This window comes from Zophobas morio, unplaced genomic scaffold, assembly GCF_036711695.1.
Source record: "Zophobas morio isolate AGI-343-1 ecotype UQ-CSIRO unplaced genomic scaffold, CSIRO_AGI_Zmor_V1 ptg000021l, whole genome shotgun sequence".
In the NCBI taxonomy this organism is placed as follows: domain Eukaryota; kingdom Metazoa; phylum Arthropoda; class Insecta; order Coleoptera; family Tenebrionidae; genus Zophobas; species Zophobas morio.
The window spans coordinates 7,687,586-7,708,280 of NW_026972126.1; the positions used below are offsets into that span (position 1 = coordinate 7,687,586).

Consider the following 20,695-nt stretch of genomic DNA (forward strand, 5'->3'; position numbering starts at 1 on the left):
TTCGTTCTGCGCGATGAAGTTGTTTGATTTTAAATAAAAACAATGAATTCAGATGAATATCTAATAACCCCCGATTTATTAATAAAAAAGTGTTCATGGCAAAACGAGAGACTTTCATAGATATTTTAATAGACATAACACGCGTGATAAATGTTTGTGGATGTGCGGTTATGAAAAAAATAATAAATTGTTTTGTTTTGTGTGTCTCCCCAGTAATGAGTTAAAACCAAAGGTATGTGAACAACTACATTTTTACTTTTATTGAATGTAGGTTTGTATTTATTTCCGTCACACAATTTCGTCTATTAATTGGTAATAAAAGCCTGTCAAAAAAAACAACATTTTTAAATTGATCTGTGTCCGTAAGATATTGGCAATTTATAAAACAGATTTTACACTAATTAATCAGATTGATTTTAATAGTTCTAGTAACCCATAACATTTTGTTTATTTATGAAAATACCTATATCAAAAAATGAAAACAGTGTTTTTAACGGGTCTGTTAGGAGATGTAGTGAACTAAGACTGATTTTTAACAGCAGTTGATAAATAAAGATCATTATCTGATAAAAACAGTATTTCTTTATCAGCATGATAGTAAATCTATTAATCAGCATAGATAGTTCGAAAGTGTAACACCAAATATCGAAATCTAATCAGTAATCAAGTTTCAATTGTAACAGAAACCTTGTTTCTGCCACTATTAAAATATTTTTTAGTTGACATTTTTAGACTTTATCCAATCAAAATGGCAAACGAAGAAGAACCGCAACAAAAGCTAATTATTACTGATTCTTCGAAAATTTACGAAGATATGTCACCTTATTATTTGAAGGACACGTTTTCCGACATTCAGATAATCCTATCCGATAAAACAATTCATGCGCACAAAGTAAGTTTTCCATTCGTTTGCGAAAAAGATCAACTTCTAAGGAAAGTTTCAATTTTCAGATTGTTCTCGCTGCTAGGTGCAAATATTTTGAGACCCTTTTAATGCAAGACCCAAAACAAGTAAGCAAATGTCTATGGGAAAATTATCAATTTATTATTCATAAACTGTTTTCAGACCGAGATTAAATTAGTTGATGTACCTTCAAAAGCGTTTGAAGAAATAGTGTATTACATTTATACAGGTAGTTAGCCAACATTTTAACTAAATATCCCGAATACATTGTGGTGTTAAATTTGTGGCAGGATCAGTTGTGATTGCATCATTCGATAAAAATCATATATCCGATATATTGGAACTAGCAAACGAATATTCATTAAAAACACTGGAAAAAAGTATATATGAAAAAATCAATGTTATTCTGAATTCGTCGAATGTTTGTTTCTTTCTAAACGTGGCCAATGCACACGACATGGACGAATTAAGACAAAAATGTCATACTTTTATCGATGAACATGTTTCACAAACGTTAGAATATGATTTTTTAAATAGCCTTACCCAAGTAACATCTCTACACTAACTGCATATAAACATATACTTAATAGCATGTTTCAGAAATCTATGGTTAAATTATTGAAAAGGGATGCGTTTCTGGTTAAAGAAATTGACGTTTTTAATATAGCGGCGAACTGGTGCAAAATTAACAAAGATGTAGATAACTTGGTTATTGAATGTGTTCGGTTTTCTTGCTTAACGCAAAATGAAATCTTAAATGTTGTTTGGCCGTCTAAAGTTGTAGATAATGAAAAACTGCTGAATCTTCTTGCAACGATTCAAAATAAAAGCACACACGAAGAACTACGCTTTGCTGGACAGTGTAAGTACAAAGACTGTTTAATTACCAAATCAGAAATATAGACCTGTATGTTTTTTAGTAAAAGATAAAAATCTTGCTACAGCAGAATATAATGTTAAAGTGATTTCTGGAATGAATACCAACATGTTGTTTGAAGAGCCTGAAAATTGCAAAGATGGTGCTTATCACCACACGAACGATGAAAACGGTATCACTATTGATCTTGGTGTGGTAAAATTCTTCAATAACATAACAATGTTTATAAAGGAGTAAGTGCCGTCAACTCTAAGTTTGTTCAATAATTTTTTGAGGTGTTTTGTCAATATGTGCAGAAGCTACCGTTGTCGTTACTACATTGAAGTTTCGACTGATTTACATAACTGGCAAAAAGTTATAGATTACAGCGAATACTGGTGTTACCATACGCAAAACTTGTATTTTGATCAACAAAAGGCTAGATACATTCGAGTAAACGTAACCAGACCGGTAAATATTAATAATTTAACTAGACCTTAAGGGTGGCGTCTGGTTCGGTTTCGCCCAATACTAAATACATTGAAAACATCGTCGTAGTGTCCGGAATTGCATTTTTAAAATACTGAAATCTCCAACTAAGTCAGAATCTAAGTAAACCTGCATTCTGCTACCGCATCACAGCTCGTTTAATGCCGATTTCTCGTTTCAATAGATTTTGACTTTTCGCGAGTTATTTACCTCAGTCGTGGGTTTTTTAATATTATAAATGGTATCAAAAGAAAGCTGACACTTTTCCCCAGGAGACCTCCTATCTCAGAATGCAAAAAACTTCAGCACTTCGTCAAAAAATGCATCAATGTGCCGGTTAAAATGTGATGTAAAAGTTGTTCAACTTTATAATTTTTTTTTGTAAAAACTGCATACTAGATATGAATATAAATATGGAGGTCCCCTGGACTGAAGTTTGTTAATTCGAAATATAATTTTTTTAAAGCGATATATCTCATATTTTTAAAATGCAACTCCGGAAACCGCGACGATGTTTTCAATGTATTTAGTATAGGGCTAAACCGAACCAGACGCCAGCCTTAAGTAAGATGAAATACGTACAAATAACTGAAAATGCAAATATTTTTACTTCAGTTAGAAAAATAGAAATAGGTGGATGCTGGATCTAATAGTACGGGGAAGCTTTTGTTTGACTAAATAAAAAGAAAACTAAGTAAATTAAAGATTTATTAGCAATCTTTAAATTTGTCACGATATGTTACGTATCATAAAGAAAGCAAGGTGTATTTTATTCATACGGGTTTCTTTTTGTCAAGCAGCAACTAAACAAAAACAGGACCAAAATGCTGTCATCGTTCTGAAATGCGAAAGTACCTAAATATTTAATATCAAAAATTTTATCCAAAAGTAGTAATTGTTTCAAAAATTTTTAAAAAAGTATATAACAAATAAAATGACGTTTGGATTTGTGTTACAGGGCTCTGCTCGACCATTTTAGTTGTTTTTATAAATATATAATACCTTCTCTGTTTGGTAATAAGGGGGCCATTGCCAATTTTATTTTTTTCAAAATAAAATTTGACGTTTGTGTTTTCAAAATTTTCAAAAATAAGAGAATTATTAAGAAACAAAAATCATTTCGACATTAATTATATACTATTCCTTTAATTGTATCTAAATAACTAAATGTTGATACAGAGTTATTCACGCCTGAAAAATTCAAAACGCAACCAACAGTATAATTTCATAGCAGTCTTTGATATTTACCGACATTTCTACATTTCTATTTTAAGTTAAACATAGTTAGGTGTTTGGTTTTGATAATTTGGAAGTCGATGATCAGATTAAAAGTAAAAACAAACAACTTCAAAACAAATACGGAACTATGATTATATCAAATTGGTATCAGTTTGTTCGTCGTCTGACTATTATTACACAAAACAGAGAACTATGGTTTTTCTTTTTTACTTCCCGAGCGTAAGCCAAGTCCATCGGACGAATGGCCACTGTTATATTTTCGCGAAGTTTCATGACACCTAGACTACGAAAAAAGTAGTCTCCCGTTTCCGTCTGTCTTTCTGTCTGTTTGGTATTTGTATCCATTTTTATTAGACATGTAATCTCCGAAACTGCTAAACCGATTGTTGTCAAATTTTGTATATAGATATATTAAAATGATTTGAATGTTATAAAATTCGGTGCCGAATTGAACTTTACTTTTTACTTCCAGAGCGTAAGCAATCGACTCTCTACTTTGACGTTTTCTCGACCTTTCATGACCTCTACAGTACGAAGAAATAGTTCTCCTGTTTCTGTCTGTCTGTCTGTCTGTCCGTCTGTCTGCCGACCCGGATTTTTATTAGACACATAATCTCCGAAAGTACTTGGCCGATTGTTCTCAAATTTTGCATTTATATTACGAATATCATGCAGATGGTAAAACACGAACCAAAATTTGTCTAATCATTTCCACCTATAATGTGATGACGTCACTTCAAAAGTACATAGTAAATGAGTTTTAAATTGTATTAAATAACATAGTGAATCTACATATGTAATTTATGATTCCGTGTTGAGTTTTTATCCGAAACGTCCAGATTTTTGGAAAATAAATCAAAATCATAAAACAACATATTTTAATTTTGAATCAGCAAAATCGAATGCTTTGAAATCTTGTAGATGTTTTGAAGTTACGGTAAGCATGATAAATTCTTAATCAAAATATATTTACTTATCCCCTCCAAAAATTGATGACGTCAACTATCTAAAATGTACAAAATGCGATGAGTCTATACTTGTCATTTACCACTGCATTAATATTTTTTAAATTTGCATAAACAGGATGTGTCAAAAAAATTAATGACTGAGTCAATTTATTTTATTGATTAAATCATAAATGAATTACAAAACTGAATACTTCGAAATCTTGCAGACATTTTCAACTTAAATGTCCACATCCAGCGTCGCGAGAAATGCTTCTAGTTGGTATAATTTCCAACCCTATGAGAAAATAAATATGTCTCGATGAGTTGATGACGATAACGATAGTAACTGCTTAAGGGGAAAATTTAATCCCTCCCGTACCTAAGTCCGCGATATTATGGGGTCTACCTCACTTTCCACGGTCTTTTCCCAGAGTGGGACAACGTTAGATTAATTTAACTACAGTAAATGAACTATTAGCAATCTTGTGTGAGCAATTAAGAAGTGTCATAATGTAACACGTAAGTATAAGCATCAATAAACCTTGTTTATTTATAACTTGATAAACAAAAGATAAGTCCTGACTAAGTGAATTTTATGAAATCTCCTAACAAGTGCTTTATCTGGACAATCTCAGGACCGTTAAATTGTGTTAAAACTAGCTAACGATTAAAATCCTAACATGAATTGTGGATTTACAAACAATAAAACTTCGCATATTTCTGCTTGGAAAAAACCGCAAGAATTCGCTACACGTATTGGGGAAAACCCTAGCATCCATCGCAATCGGTTCGATTTATTTCCGTTAAACAAAGGCTTTCCCCTTTTATTAACTACCAAACCAACTAAACTTAATATAGCTTCCTTACCGCGTCCTTTCACTCACACCAAAGAAAGAACAGTGACGCCACAGAACGACGCATCTCTCCCCTCTACCAAGCAAGTCAACTTCTACCAACTCTCGCACTAGATACTCCCCAGAAATTCCCTAGGAGAACTAACAGCTGCCAGAAAAGAACTAAACGTGCACATGGTTGCCTATGTTTAACGATTTTCTTAATGAATTTCTTTTTTTGATTCAAATTATTCAAATGCGATTTCAAGCCGCTGTTTTTTCTTTCAGAGCGAAATTTTAATTCAAATTTGGTAACCACAGCATAAAGAAAAAATTTCAATGTAGTAATAATTTTTTGCTCGCTAAAAACATCTTTATATTTACTAAAAATGCTACCTAAGTTTTAACAAAGATTCGAACTGTTGTCCAAATTCATATTTCATACCTTACCTCATTGACTTAGCTTTCCGAAGTCTGAGAATTTTTTATATTGGAGATCTGAGTACTTCGTATTTATTCTCCAATAACATAAAAAATCAACGACTTGCTTGGATGTTTTTGAAGACTGCCGCTTAATTAATAATTTTACTTGTTCCTCACTTGTAAACATCAATTTACCAAGTCACTGTATTCAATATGAAAATGTCACTTAACTGGCTATAGCCTGTAAAAAATGTTACTGACTGCCAGTAAAATTTTTACAGCCCTGTTGGTGCTCATACCGCCATGTATTTTAAACATTTTAAACTATTATAAGTTGAAATGACAGCCAAAATTGATTCAGGTAAACTTTCACTCACAATTGCTGCTTCCTCAGTAATATAGCTTGCGCCACACTCATTTCAATAGATCGAAAACGATAAATCGAAAAATCTAAATGACAGAATTAGACAACATAGTAAATGCAAGTGCCATGCTGACGTGTTTTTCCAAGGCAATACGTCTAAAGCTCATACAATGTTTCTTCAAATATTGGACCTTCTAGAGTTTTTAATAAATTTATAATAGTTATTTACAAGTGAGAAACAAATAAAATATTGAACAATACACGCAAGGTGTAAACATAAACATTCGAAGTTAAGCACGTTATTATTACTAAGAAGACATTTTTTCTTTTGGTTATCTGTTTTAAATATATTTTACATGGTGCATACATTTACAGATCGCATCCCCTTGGAATTTGCGTCCCCACAATGCAGGGGTTACGCTGGTGTTATTTACGCCGCTGGTTTTTTAGTTTATAGAGGTTATCAAAAACAAAAATCGCAAAATCAGTATTTTTATAATTTCTCAAACAAAAGGAATTTTTGGACTTGTACTTCAGGTGCATTCCTTTTGTTCAGGTTCTTTTAAACACGTTCAATCTGCTTGTAAAGCTGAATCATTGCTATTTTTTTTTCGTTCTTAAGCAATTTGCTAATTTTTCCTCTTCTTTGTTTGCAACCGTATTATTCTGTCTTGTGAGGCAGAAAAGTCTTTTTACTTGATGAGCGTAAGCTAAGGAATTATGGTAATACGGTAATGTTGTCTTAACATTTCATTACCCCTAATGTAGATAAAGTACATCTCCGATTTATATCTGTCTGTGTCGATTTTTATCAGATACATAAACTCTGAAACTACTTGACTGATTGCTCTGAATTTTGATATGTAGGTACTTTAGAAACATGGTGCTGATTTATTAAACGTTAACCAAAATGGGCCTAATAACCCCCACCAACAATGTGATGACGCTCCTTTTCTTATCAGGCAGAATTTAAATTTTACAAAATAACGTAATTTCTGTATTTGTAGTTTATGAATCCGCCTTGAAGTTTTCCCCGAGGCTTCCAAATGTTCACAAACAAAATCAAAATTGTGTAACAACTTCTTACACTAATATAAGTATAGTACACACAAAAATATTTAATAGCGCAGTGCTTACAGGCGCGTTCGATTCTTTTATGGGCCTTGTGTTTCTTAACTGTTACTGGTATCATTTATATTTTCAATGTTTAGAATTTATCAATTATCATTATCACAAATACAGTTCCTCAAAATCAAATTTTATAATTTTTCGAAGAACCGAGATTTCTTAGACGATTACAGGTACGGGAAAAGGTCTTCCGAATTAACAATCGATGCACTTTTTTTCTTCTCTATGTAACTCTGTAGTCGTGCTGTAAAAATGTTGAATGATTAACGTGAAGATCGCTGGTTCGATTGACTCATACACAAGATTTTTTATTGCTTAAATCAAGAGTCGAAAATCTGAGAATATAGTAACGTTGCACGTGCCTATATTTAATAATAATAAAATACGGATTTTCGTAATAGCAACTACGTATCCAAAGTAATATCCACAACGTTTTGCTCCATTGCAGCTTAGTTAATAATTTTAGTCGCCTCTTTTCTGTTGAAAACACAAAATTATTGAAATCGCTGTTTACATCATAACATTGCTTTTTTACCAGTACTTTAACAGTGTCCACACACATATTTATTTTAACTTGTAAGGGTAAAAAAAATAAATAAAAGTTATAAAACATTTTTTTTATTTTTCGAGGAAACTGTATTTGTTCGAATATACTTCAGAGGTGAGGGAAGTTCTGTCTACTTAACTTTACATCAACGTTTTTATTATTATTAAACAGAAATGGAGCACAAGCCTATTATGATGTTTTATAAAATAAGTAAAAAAATGCATACTTATTTAAGAAAATGAAGTGTACAAATAAAATTCTATTATGTTTGAAAATGCAAAATACAGCCAGTATTAGTAACTAATTTGATATTTTCTGATGGTATTGTACATGTAATTGCATTAATGTGTAATTTGTTAGTATTCACTAAGAACTAAAGCACTAAAAATAACCTGCAAAGAACACTTGTTTTATGAAATAAAGCAAGCCAAACAAAAGTCACTTATTTAGCAGTCCATGTTAAACCCTGTTCCAAATGAATGTGACTTCTCGTCACCACAAACGAATAATTTAAATGTTATTTCACAGTCTTGCACGATCTTTTGCCTATTCATAGTGTTGTTACAAATGTTTCACGAACAAAAAGTTTTTAATTACGCTTTCGTCATTTGTAGCATTAACTCCACTGCATTGCCTGTTGTACAACAAATGAAAATTTGAAACATCTGCGTTCTCACATAGTCTGCACGAGTTGAGTACGATTTTTGGTTATAACGGTATGAATTCTCTTGTTCCCTAATACACATGTATAGAAATGGGAAATCCCCGGAGTTTCCAAACCGCATTCGACTAGAACTGCGCCGAGCATTGGATTGTTTACAATTAAACACAAAGGAGTCTAGGCTTTCACTATAGTCTCACGTATTCTAGCTTAACTCGCTGGAGGCCAAAACCAGCGGCCTCGGCGTGTGGATTATTCGTAATTCTTCCAGGAATGGCGGCGTGAAGTGTCCTAATTGCTCTCATTATTACGTGGTGTATAATTTAATACCCCTCCCGCGATGTTTTACTGGTTCATAAGCTTTTCTCGGTCTTCAGGTAAAGAGGGGGGTTAAGCGCCGTCGCTTTCCTCGTTATGAATGCTCAAGTAAACGAGCTTTGGGCTTAATGGACCATAAGTCACCCAGATGTACCTTGAAGAGACTTTGTTGTTTGGCCGTTACGTCAACCGGCGGAATTGACCGAGGCTTAAAGCTCTGCCCGACTTATAACGACTCGTAATTAAATAAAGTTCAACTTGGAGAAGAACGTCGTAAAGCAAATGAAGAGTTAACAAGATAAAACTTTGAAAATTCATCAAGTGCACGTTAATTATTTATTAAACTAAAAAGCTAATTAAGGAACTTTATGAGGTTTGTGCTAGGTCGGAGCTAATTGTGATCGGGATGAAACATAATTCTAGTGTGGTCATTCATCATAGCAATATTTTCTTGAAGGTATTAATTTTTCATAGGCATCCCTGTATATAGATGAAATTGATTAATTAATATGAAATATCTCTGTTTAATGAGATTTCAAAAAGAGCTTCACAAATCTTGCTCATTTCAATAAAATTTAATTTTAGTCAAAATAAAATACAGGATAAATAATGATTCATACAGTGCAAGCCCAAAGTCAGTAACCTCAAAATATAATTTCTGTACTATTTACATGTGCAAGTTTTAATATGTTTGAGCAAAAATAACAGTAAAAATATGACATCTTTCTTACTAATATTTTTAATTTTCTTAAATAAGATGTTAAGATGTAGACGAATAAAAATATGAAATACTACGACTACTTTCGTGTGAACTTCTGTAGAACAAATTGTCATAAAAACATACGTTGCTGAACTTACATTGTTAAGTTGTTATAAAAAAATGGGTCGAAGACAGAACTTCCCTCGCACATAAAGTACAGCTTGTTAAATTCCGAAAAATTAAAAAAATTGATTTTGCTAATTTTATTGTTTTTTATGGCAACCATTATAGGCTAAAATAAAAATATGTATCTAATGTTCGAGTAAAGGTAAAGAAACGTGCTAACCGTTTGTTACAAGTGAGTTTTTCTATTACAAAATTTTGTGTTGATGTCATCCACATTATTGCAGAGACGTATTACTCGTAATTTAAAACAAATAGCGATAACGCTTGTCAAGCTGTGAACGTGAGAGTGAAATAGAGAAACTAAAGTAAAAGATGTTTTCTACGAATTGTAATAACCGGATCACAATGCCGACGGTCCAGACTTTTTTATTGCTCTGACAACCGCTTATTGAATAAAACACTTTTATTTTGATTTTCGAATTGTAATTCACATTTCGTTAATTATAACTTGTCTAGGTCTAAGGAAGGTTCAGCATCATCCCCTAGCCTCTCCCTAGCTATGGCCTTGTCTAGGGGTTATGAAATATCCAGAAAATATGAAAGTACCAAATAGTCCAATGGCCTCCATTGCTGTACGTCCTTAGGTTATCTTCGATAAGAAAAACAACTTGAAAGCGTGTATGTTTATACATCGGAAGAATGTCACGTAGAAATTAGTACGATTGGAATGAGTTCGTCCCCCCAAAACAGAGAATTAAAACTATTAAATACTTAGTAAACTACAATCGACTAAAATGTTCTGAATATCATTATTATAATTTTTATTAAATAAAGACGTTTGTATTTTCTTATTTTCCAGAAAATGTGGTGACTCGTTCATAATTTGATCAATACAAAACATGAATGCAATAATAAATCACAAGTACGGACTCATAATATTTTGTACATTTTAGATAGGGTTTATTCGGCAAACTTTTGAGCTGACGTCACCAATTTTTTGGAGGGGAGAAGTTTATATATTTTGATAAAAAATTTACCATGCTTATCATAACTTTAAAACATCTACAAGCTTTCAAAGCATTCCATTTGCAGATTCAAAATTAAATTGCAAAATGTTGTTCTATAATTTTGATTTTTTTTCCAAAAATCTGGACATTTTGGCTAAAAACTCAACACGTAGTCATAAACTAGATGTTAATAAAATACTATTTTAACTACAGGATATTTATAAAAGATAGTACTAGTTCAAATTGGCCTTGAGATTTCGTGAATTTTGCGCCTCGTTGTGATGATCGACGACAATTCATCGGCTGTCCAAAAGACAGCCATAACCAAATTTTAATAAATGTGACAACGTCCGCAGCAAAATGAAGCCACTTTGAACACTTCTTATAGAAATACTTTTCCTACCTCTATAAAACTAGAAAGAAATATTAATAATGCCCTACCGTTAGACCGATAATAGAATGTTCGAACAATTTCTAAGCACGAGTGATGTTGGAAAAGAAAAATCGACCGGTCAACGTACTGTTGCTATACCAGATGTTGACAACGCTAGTCATATTGTAGAACAAAATCTACGTGGTTCTGTTCCTCGCTTATCCCAATAAATAGGTTCCAACTGACAATGTACTTATTCACCTAACCTTTTCCAAATCGATTTTCCGTATTTTTGTCGTGTCAATGAAACTTTGAGACTCCCTCTCCGGAGAAGAACCACCTGGGGTATTCTGGCCGAAGAAATGGATCTCCAATGGGTCTCGTGAGCAGCCGCACAAAATACAAATAATATACCGGTGAAAATCAAAAAGATCCGATTATTATTATCTTTGCCACCATTATAAAATCTAAATAAGAAAATCAACTAAGGGAAAAAACTTGCAGACCAGATTAAAGTCGTCCTGTAACTTTCCTGGCGGCGGCTGTTTTCTGGACGGGGCTGCAGCAGTTCCTGGGGAGGCGGTGACGCTGAAAAGGGTACGGTATGCAAAAAGAGGATCACGCAGCGGTCGTGTTAGAACGGGCAGCGGTTGTATGGTACCTTTTCTGGCTAGCGGAGAAAAGGTACCATCGAGGGTCCACCTCGGAACTTTTTGGACGTTACGGGGTCGATGGTGGCAGCACTTCGAAAAACTGAAACGATACTTTCTACAGACTCTTACAGTATTCCACTTCATCTCCCTTCTTCTCCATGCACTAATCACTATACCTATTGTGTAATTAAGATTATCTAAATTTAGTGAAATAATACACTCCTATACTTGTGGTTTACGAATATATCTCCAAATTTTTTGTTATTACTACATATTTTTTTATTGTTTAATCCGTCTTGTTCTTTAGACACATAGTACATAACAACCACTCTTCACAAATTTAAATTCTATGATTTTCGAAAAAGCTGCATTTATTATTATTATTATTCTTTGAGCGGAGGCTAGCGCCTATTGGGCTCACGAAAGGTTCTTCAGATGCTTGAGTAAAAAAAAAAGAGATAAGGCTGACGTATGCATATGTTCCACCATTCCGCAGGGGCGAGGGAAGTTCTGTCTAATTAACCTTAGATCACTTTTTTCCGATGAGGCGTGGGTCCACCTTTCAGGGTTCATAAAGTCACGAAATTACAGAACCTGATCGACACGAAATTCCCATAATTTTATTTAAGTACCAGTGTATCCAGTTAAAACTAGCATTTGGGTGGCAATATCAAGAGATCTGATGCAACAATTAACGCTCAGAGATAACAAAGGCCTTTTATGAAACAATTTATAAACACAATCTTGAGAACATTAAACTGACAAGGGGTTACTTACAACATAATTATACCATCTTCCATAAAGTCAGACTACAATGATTTTTTTTGGAAAAATAGGCGTAGGTTTGTGATCCAGCAAGTCATCCGATTTGATATCTATAGACTTTTTTGTAACATTTATTTTGTCCGTAATTTTGTGAAATTTTATTTATGAGATGATTATTCAAATTAGTAATTTTTAAATATCGTCAAATAAATAAAAAAATGCCAAGAATGATATTAACTTTAGAAAATGGATGTTCATCTTCTTGCAAACAACGCAAATAACAAAACTTCCAGGATTCTAAGCTAAAGAAATAAATCAAAGATAGACACATGTCAAGGACGAGTTCTAACACCTACACAAGTATACCGACCCAAGAAATTTTCTTCAATCATTAATAGTCCCGGTATATGATGAATATATTGATGAATATTTTTCTGAGTAGTCACAGCCACTCAACAATTACTGTTGTTCTGCATGTCAATACCGTAAAAACTCAGCACCCGGCGCCTCCACCACAAATGATCTTCTTATTAACACGAAAATATTTACTTTGAAGATTACTTTAATATCTAGTAAAATTTTATTATTGTATGATATTAAAAACGGTAATATCTGTGTAAACAAACCCTAAATAACACTGTATCAATGGCAGGTAGAATCGCGAACTGATTATCCTGAAGATATGACAGCAACAATTTTCAAGCATACGTATAGTGAAAAAATTTGTGCTTCCCAAATTTACCGCCAGTGACTCTGCTAGTCATGGACAATGTTCCAATAATTTTTTGTCTTTTGTTTTCTGTGGGGTTGAGATTTTCAAGTTACAACCCCTATATTTTCACCGAAAATTAACCGGTAACTTTACAATCGTCACTAACCCTGCTATTATGCCGTCCACACCCTCATAATCACGTCATAACATTTTAGTGAACATAAAAATAACGCTATGGGTTTTTAACCTTGAAAATTCGATAGAAGCAGTTACTTTTTTGGAGCTTTCGCATGCCGCCAGAGCATATGAGAACTGAGGTTTTATTTTTTCATTTGTTTGTCTGTCATCTATCACGTTGTTTGTTGACTCGATAATAACACTGTTTTAGAAATTATCGCGTCAGTAGCTGTAATTCACGTATTCTCACTTTTTGGAATTAGTTTATATGTATTTAAAATTACTTATACAGATTGTTTCAAACAATTATGATTATTGTTGTGTTTAGAATTTATATATGTATTTTTTAGTTAATTTGGCAACTTTTTATACTAAAAAATTGCTGGCGACGTTTATAAATCTTATTTTAAATGTATTTCGTTAATACTCCTATAATTGTACTGTTTGTTCTTGAATTAAAGCGGTACCTTTTCTTTTGATATTACTTGCAATTCCTTTATTTACAGTTTTTTTAACTATGTACTTGTACATAAAACAAATGTAATGTATAATTAAATACTCCTTATCAAAAGCTTATTTGCTTTTATAATCACTTGTAGGTATTTAGTTGTATTCGATGAAGTTGGATGCACTTATCTTTGTAAATAAAAGACATCCATACCATAATAACCAGTTATTTAGATACTCCTACATCATTTTACTGAAGTGATCTTTGCTTGGAAGTAAAAAAATACACCAATTTCCCACTAACCAAAAATTCATTAAAATCGTCTGCAAAATTAACAACAATTTCACTGAGTAGAAGTATGATCCGTGGACAACAGTTAGTAGAGCTTATTTTTAAACTGACCTTAGGATATCATATGACTAATTTATTTCACACACGAGTTTCTCCATTAATTTACAGCTGATGATAAAGTTTCTTTGTGAAGCGAACCGCGTTCACAAATACATATATTCTTTTTAATATAGAAGTACAAACAGAATTAAACTGATTACAACATTTGCAACATTAAGCAATTATTAAATTAAAGTAAATAGAATATAATCATTTCTTTCATCCCTCCAATTTATGAAAAATTATTGCTTTGGAGGAGGTGGCGCCATCAAGTGTTTGCTTTAGAAACTTCAAACAGAAATCGTCAGCACCGATATTTACTGTTCACAAACATCAACTTGGTGATTTTTGCCCATTACTGAAATACTGTATTTTCACATAAAACAAAATAAAAAAAAATTGTTGAATTTTTCTAACAAAAGACAATAAAAAGAATAAATGTGGTGGAATTGACATTTATTCTATACAAGTAGTTAATTTTTTTACTGAGCTTTAAAAATTAGAGTAAGTTGTTACCAAGCTATGATCATTTGAGCAGCGAAAAATTTACCATCAGCTAAATGATCACTAATTAATAAAAGCAGACATAAATTTAAAAAAATGATCCCAACACAAGCAACTTTACTTTTAAAAATAAAATCAGTCTATTCTAAGGCTTAACTTTCATTGTTTATTTAAGGAGGTTATTCCTTAAGTCAACAGCAAAACCTTGTCGGCATGAAAACATTTTTCCAATAAAAATTTGGATTAAAAAACTCAAAACAAAGTATAGTATGTCCTAAAATAAAAACGTATTGAATAGGTAATTTTTTCCATAACATCATCATCAATTTTTGGAGGGGATAGACTTTAATCACTAAATCAAGTTAGTATATCTTGGCAAGTGTCGGCAATTTGTTGGACAAACTGTAAAATTTTGTTCTGCAGATTTTTTTGGTCTGTGTATGTCAGAGTAATGATCCGGGTAAATTATTAAAGCATGAGTAAACGAACACGTGTGGTGACGCATGACGGTGCATCTTTCATGTAGGGTTCAATTCAGCGATGACTTAACTACTGTTTTCTCACTAACAAATATACTATTAATTCGAAAACGTTTAACGCAGCAACAATAATAGCAAAACTATCGTTGTTTTCCTTAAATTTCAAGGAAATTAGATTTCATAAAAAAATGAAAAGCATCATTCACAAATTTTTTGAGATATCGTTAAATAGTATTTGAATAGTTTTTACCTCTGCTTTTCTCTAAAAGGTGTATGCAAAAAATATTAGACAATGTTTTATAATTATAACCAATAGCTGCTGAAACAACGTATAAAACTTTATACTAGTTTTATTTTTTTGCGGTAATTTAGACACGTAAGATCAAGAATATTCCCACACTATTAAACCACAGGTAAAGGAGTATGTTACACTGTAAATTTCAAGTGCAATTTATTTAACAAGATTTTAAGATAACCTCATAATTTTTTTAATTCGGGGATAACCACTTGTACGGAAGACAAATTGACGGAAACCTATAGTTTAACTTTTTTAACCAATTCACGCATACAATTTTTTGCTAGTTTACATAAAATAAAAACCTGTTGCCGTAGTGTTTCCCCAAAATATAATTATCTCACTGACGCATCTCCTGTTCTTCATTCATGAAAAACCCGTCGTAAACTATTTAATGCAGTACCAATTACTGAATCAAATTGAGTTAGTTGTATATATTTAACCTTGAAGTTTGTTTAAATGCATCTACCAGTTACAAGATATTTTTTTGTCAGGTCAGTTACATTTGCGTAACGTAATTCCAGCGTTGATAAAACACAAACTTCCCAACTAATAAGTAATATAATATCGCATTACACTATTACACTATTTATGTAAAGGTCAAACATCGATTGTGATTAGAAAATAAAAAAGATAAGTACCAAATTAAATTAGATAGTTAAGTTAAAATATGTCGACAATACTTTTCATAATTTTCTTCACTTGTGTAACTGCTAAAGAAACTTTAGAACCCGAAAGAGAAAAATGCATCAGATGTATCTGCAACGCAGTGAGTGCCTGCTTTAGTTTAACAAATTGTGCTAAAAAAACCATTGATTTAAATTATTGGTTGGAAGCTGGATCACCAGTTGTAGACACTGCCAATGACGATGACAACATCGCATTTTCAAAATGCATACAAAATGATGAGTGCGTATTGACAACAATTGATCAGTACACGAAGGAAACCATTGCATTTACGGGTGTAAAAATGAAACAAGTACATCAAATTTTCGATAAGTAATTTGTAACGTTTTTTAGGATATTAACTGCGACGGCACCATTGACTGCAAAGACCACCTTGCTGTTCATAAGTACGGAAAAGCTGCAAAAGAGGTGGACAGTATTTTTACAAGAGCGGCAACTAGAAGGTATGATATTTGCACCGGAGAAAATTTGACGGCTACTGGATGGAGACCTGGAATATGCATTAGTTTGAAAAATAATTTTGTCAAGTAGAGGGTAGTTTAAATTATTATTATTATTTGTTTGATTCTGAGTGAAGTTATTGTATTCTATCGTATAACATTAAATTACTTTAATAGAATAACTGTTTATATATACTTACTTATGTTTAAATTTTCTGTTTCTATAATTATTTCCGATAGAACCTACACTATATCAGAACACATGAAAATCACGTAAAGATATACTTAAGACTGTCTTAAAAATTATTGCCCGCCAACTGGATACTGAACCATACCTAGTCTTCAGATATTCCCAATTTCAATGCAAGGATGCGTACTTTTATTTTTTGGAATATTAAAAAAAATAGCTCTTGTCTACTGTGGTAACGTGGAATTATTCAAAAGAATCCGTAAATGAAGTAAGTGTTGTTGACTTTCTAGATCAAAATTTCCGCAAATAATATTAATAACCTATAACATGTGATCTGGTAAATTTGGAGTCGTATATATTTTCCCACGATTAGATTGATATGCAAAAAATGTTGACAAACATATTCACAGGAAAGAGAATAACTGATTAACAAGGTTTAAATTGAATTACATTGACATATTATTATTTTGATAGAAGTGTTAAAACAGACAAAAACAAAATAGGATGAAGCTACAAAAATAGCAATATACTTAGTTATTTTTAAAATCGGTGTTACAATGTTTTGTAGAAAAATAAATAAAGGGACGCCCTTGGTTGCGGTAGCAATTAAATCTAAAAAATCGCAGCAATTATCAACTTTAAGTACAGAAAATACTTCAAAAAAGAGAAAAAACAAAAAATGAAATAAGAAGCGGTAATAAAATATATAAAAATAAAAAAAAACTGAAATATCGATATATAGAAATTGTAGTAATCGAAAATTTTGTTATGAACACTCTGTAGACAAAAATTTAATTTCATTTATACTAGAACATAGCACGCAACTTTACTTATCTATCTACAAAATATTGTACAAGAATTTTGAAGATAAACCTACTGCGATTTTTTTCGTGAACTCCCTAAAAGATTTAAAAAAAATGGGAATGACGTGGCAACGTTGCATAGGAATTTCATAAATAAACTGCCTAAGAAGTCAAGAAGAGGTCAATCAAAATATGTAAACATACATATGTAGGAGGTTTCATAAAAAAAAAAACTAAGTTGTGCCTTTAAAATAGAACAGTCACTTTTAGAGTATAGTCCTAGAAGAACCGTACAACTATGGGCTTTGACTTTTTTCTATTTCTAAGGAATAATGATATAGGAAAGCGCGCTTAGTGACTCACCCTGTATCTACAGTGACCCATATAAAACTTCGCCACCTAATATCTTGAGAATAGATAAAGATATTGAAATTCTGTAAACGCCATAGCTTTTAGCTTGAAATGGGAAGCTTAATTTAGTTCAGTACACAAGCTATGTTCTTTTATTAACTTTCGACGTACATATTTTTAGTGGATTTTGGAGAGAAATCAAAGTTATAAATATAAAAATAAAATTAGTAAAATTGACTAAAATAAAGTACTAGCAGTTTTTTTTTTACAATAATTGGTATTTGGTTTCAAAAACATTTAATTCATTTAAGCATATCGCACGTTAAAAACGATAAAACATTTTCAATTTAGTTTGTTTATTCTTCTAAATTAGGCAAGGATCGCAAATACGCCAAAATCTTTTATATATCGCCGTAATAATAAATCAAGGACATTAAATCTGGGCTGCGAGCTGATTGTAATTACCTCTGTTACCGATCCAATATTATATAATAACAAATGTTTTTATAATGTAATTGAACCATTCTATTAAAAATATCGCAGTTCGTGTTATCTCGTGATTTAGATGATTTATATTTTTTACATTTAAAGCTATTACAATACATACAAAATTTGACAACAAACAGTCTAGTAGTTTCGGAAATTATCTGTCTAATAAAAATTCGTACAGACGGAAGACGACAGACAGACAGAAATAGATGATTTTCGTACTCTAGGGTTTATGAAGTAGCCAGTCGTTCAATGGAGTCGATTACTATACTTCCTTACCTTACGCTCCAGAAGTAATAAAGTAATTACACAAAATAAATATCACATTATCATCTTCGTGAGGATGTAATACTAACCGTTCGTATGGTCATATTTTTATTAATTCTAATGTTTCATATATAAAAATTTCTTCCATAAAACTAATAGTTAATTAGGTATTATAAACTGTAATAGTCATTGTCAAAGCAGTTAAAAAAGTTACAATAAGCTTAAAAAAAAAACATGAATGAAAATGTTTATAACAATTATAACCTTCCCAAATTAAACAACTTCTGGTGTACATCCGTCGAATCCTTCGTTTTCCAACATGGTATTCACACCAACTTCTTTTGCGCAAGTGTTGAATCTATCTACGTACCACTTCTCGAATTTCGGATTAGTACAATTTAATCCAAATAAATGAATAGCAAACCTGTCTTTACAGTCAAACGCACCATCACAGTTACAGTCCTGTAATATGTTGATGTAAAAATGCTGTCTAGTTTAGTAATTTAGCATAAATTAAATTACGTACCATGTGTCCAACGGCGTCTGCGTATTGGTCAATTGTAGTTAGAATGCAATTTTCGTTGCGCATACACTTCTTGTAACTTTGTTCTGTCTCGGGTTCATCATCTATGTCAACAACAGGACTTTTTGCAAATTTCCAATAATCAATATTAACTGAGTAGCTGGCGCAATTGAAGCGGCTGTAACAACCCGTCCTGGCATGGCAAAGACAGTTTAGACATTTTTGAATTTCTGTGCCTTTATAATTTTTTAAAGCTATAAAAAAACGAAAAAAATTAAGAGTTTATTGACACTGCTTTGAACAATAATAATGAAAAAAGAACTCATTTTTGTACTATACACACCTTCACTGAAAGTGAAAAACATAACAACCAGAAAAACTGTGAGAATTTTCATGGCGACACTTCAGTTAACTTCAAGATGCGGCTATAAAATGTGCACTGGTTCTGTGGGAAATACCCTATAAAGGTCAAACATTAATAAGATTTGTAATAATCACTGCATTCAATAGTAATACCATGAGTAGGATGAATATTTGTGATAATTCAGACGATTTATATATTAACCAAACTCAATTTGTGTTGGTCTCAGGAATTACCACTCGTTGCTGCCCAACTCGTGGTATTTCCATCGCAACACAAATTGAGTTTAGCTAATAAAAGTCTGAGTTATAAACATATTCATCCTACGAATTGTACACTGACCGGCAAAAAAAACCAGCCACTTTAAACTCAAACTTTAAAAATTATTATTTTAACTAGTGATCGTTATTTTATTAAAGAACCATTCACTATTGACAAATGATGTATAAATTAGCAAAAAAAAGAAGACAAATAAATGCAGAACTAAATTAAATTTAGCAAACTAACAGAAACGGAGCGACAATTTGAGAGACGTCTGTAAGAATTAACGGCATTATTTTCACTGGTAAGCTTTTATTAACTGCCAAACTTATAATCAAATGATGAAAAACACTGTTTACAACAACAGCTTCCTTACTGTTTTATTTAAGAAAATATCGTACTTGGTCTGTTTCTGGTATTTTATTAAACTAAATTTAATTCTGCGTTTATATGTCTTCTTTTTTTGCTAATTTGTACAACATGTGTGTCAATAGTGAATGGTTCTTTAATAAAATAACGATCATTAGGTAAATTCATAATTTTTAAAGTGGTTTTGCTAAATTTTTCAGGGTGGCCGATTTTTTTTGTCGGTCATTGTATTTTACAAGAGACTATTCCAGTTTGTACTAAAGCACAATAATTATAAACAATTTTGTTGAATATTTTTAATTCACTTTCTACGAAAGAATTGTTGGCAAATGAACCCATAATGAACCCATTTTTTAATAATGTCAAAAAATTAATTTGTTTACATGATCGTAACTATGGTTTGTCAGGTTGAAAACACCGTTTTTTGACCCAATGGGGATGCCGAGTTACTGTGGCTTGCCGCCAAAGCCCACACTGCATTTCAATTATGATTGGTGTTTAACCTATATACATGGAATAGTCAGAATAACACTGTTCATCAACAACAGCAGATAATTTTTTTTATGTTTGTACCATTCCTCTTCTCGAGAACTAGGTTTTAGAACTTTTTTTTTAT

General features: G+C 31.9%; 2 protein-coding genes across 5 annotated transcripts; one reads left to right on the plus strand and one right to left on the minus strand.

Moving 5' to 3' along the window:
* Positions 1-684: 684 nt before the first annotated feature.
* Positions 685-16,610, plus strand: LOC135132679 (BTB/POZ domain-containing protein 9-like). 4 transcript variants are annotated; one of them, XM_064060849.1, is made up of 8 exons: positions 685-892; positions 952-1,011; positions 1,067-1,133; positions 1,195-1,451; positions 1,505-1,766; positions 1,825-2,014; positions 2,078-2,231; positions 16,359-16,610. In XM_064060849.1, the coding sequence occupies exons 1-8, from the start codon at positions 749-751 to the stop codon at positions 16,554-16,556; spliced, it is 1,332 nt and encodes a 443-aa protein (XP_063916919.1). In that variant the 5' UTR covers positions 685-748; the 3' UTR covers positions 16,557-16,610. The 4 variants fall into 4 exon arrangements, with proteins under 4 accessions (XP_063916919.1, XP_063916920.1, XP_063916921.1 ...); XM_064060850.1 differs by lacking the exon at positions 16,359-16,610 and adding an exon at positions 10,052-10,141; XM_064060851.1 differs by lacking the exon at positions 2,078-2,231 and having other exon boundaries at positions 16,359-16,591.
* Positions 16,611-18,664: 2,054 nt separating this feature from the next.
* LOC135132703 (uncharacterized) lies at positions 18,665-19,557 on the minus strand. The gene is made up of 3 exons (XM_064060879.1): positions 19,432-19,557; positions 19,092-19,342; positions 18,665-19,027 (listed from the first exon to the last, which is right to left on the minus strand). Exons 1-3 carry the CDS (start codon positions 19,481-19,483, stop codon positions 18,839-18,841), a joined length of 492 nt encoding a protein of 163 aa, XP_063916949.1. The 5' UTR covers positions 19,484-19,557; the 3' UTR covers positions 18,665-18,838.
* Between the last annotated feature and the right edge of the window lie 1,138 nt (positions 19,558-20,695).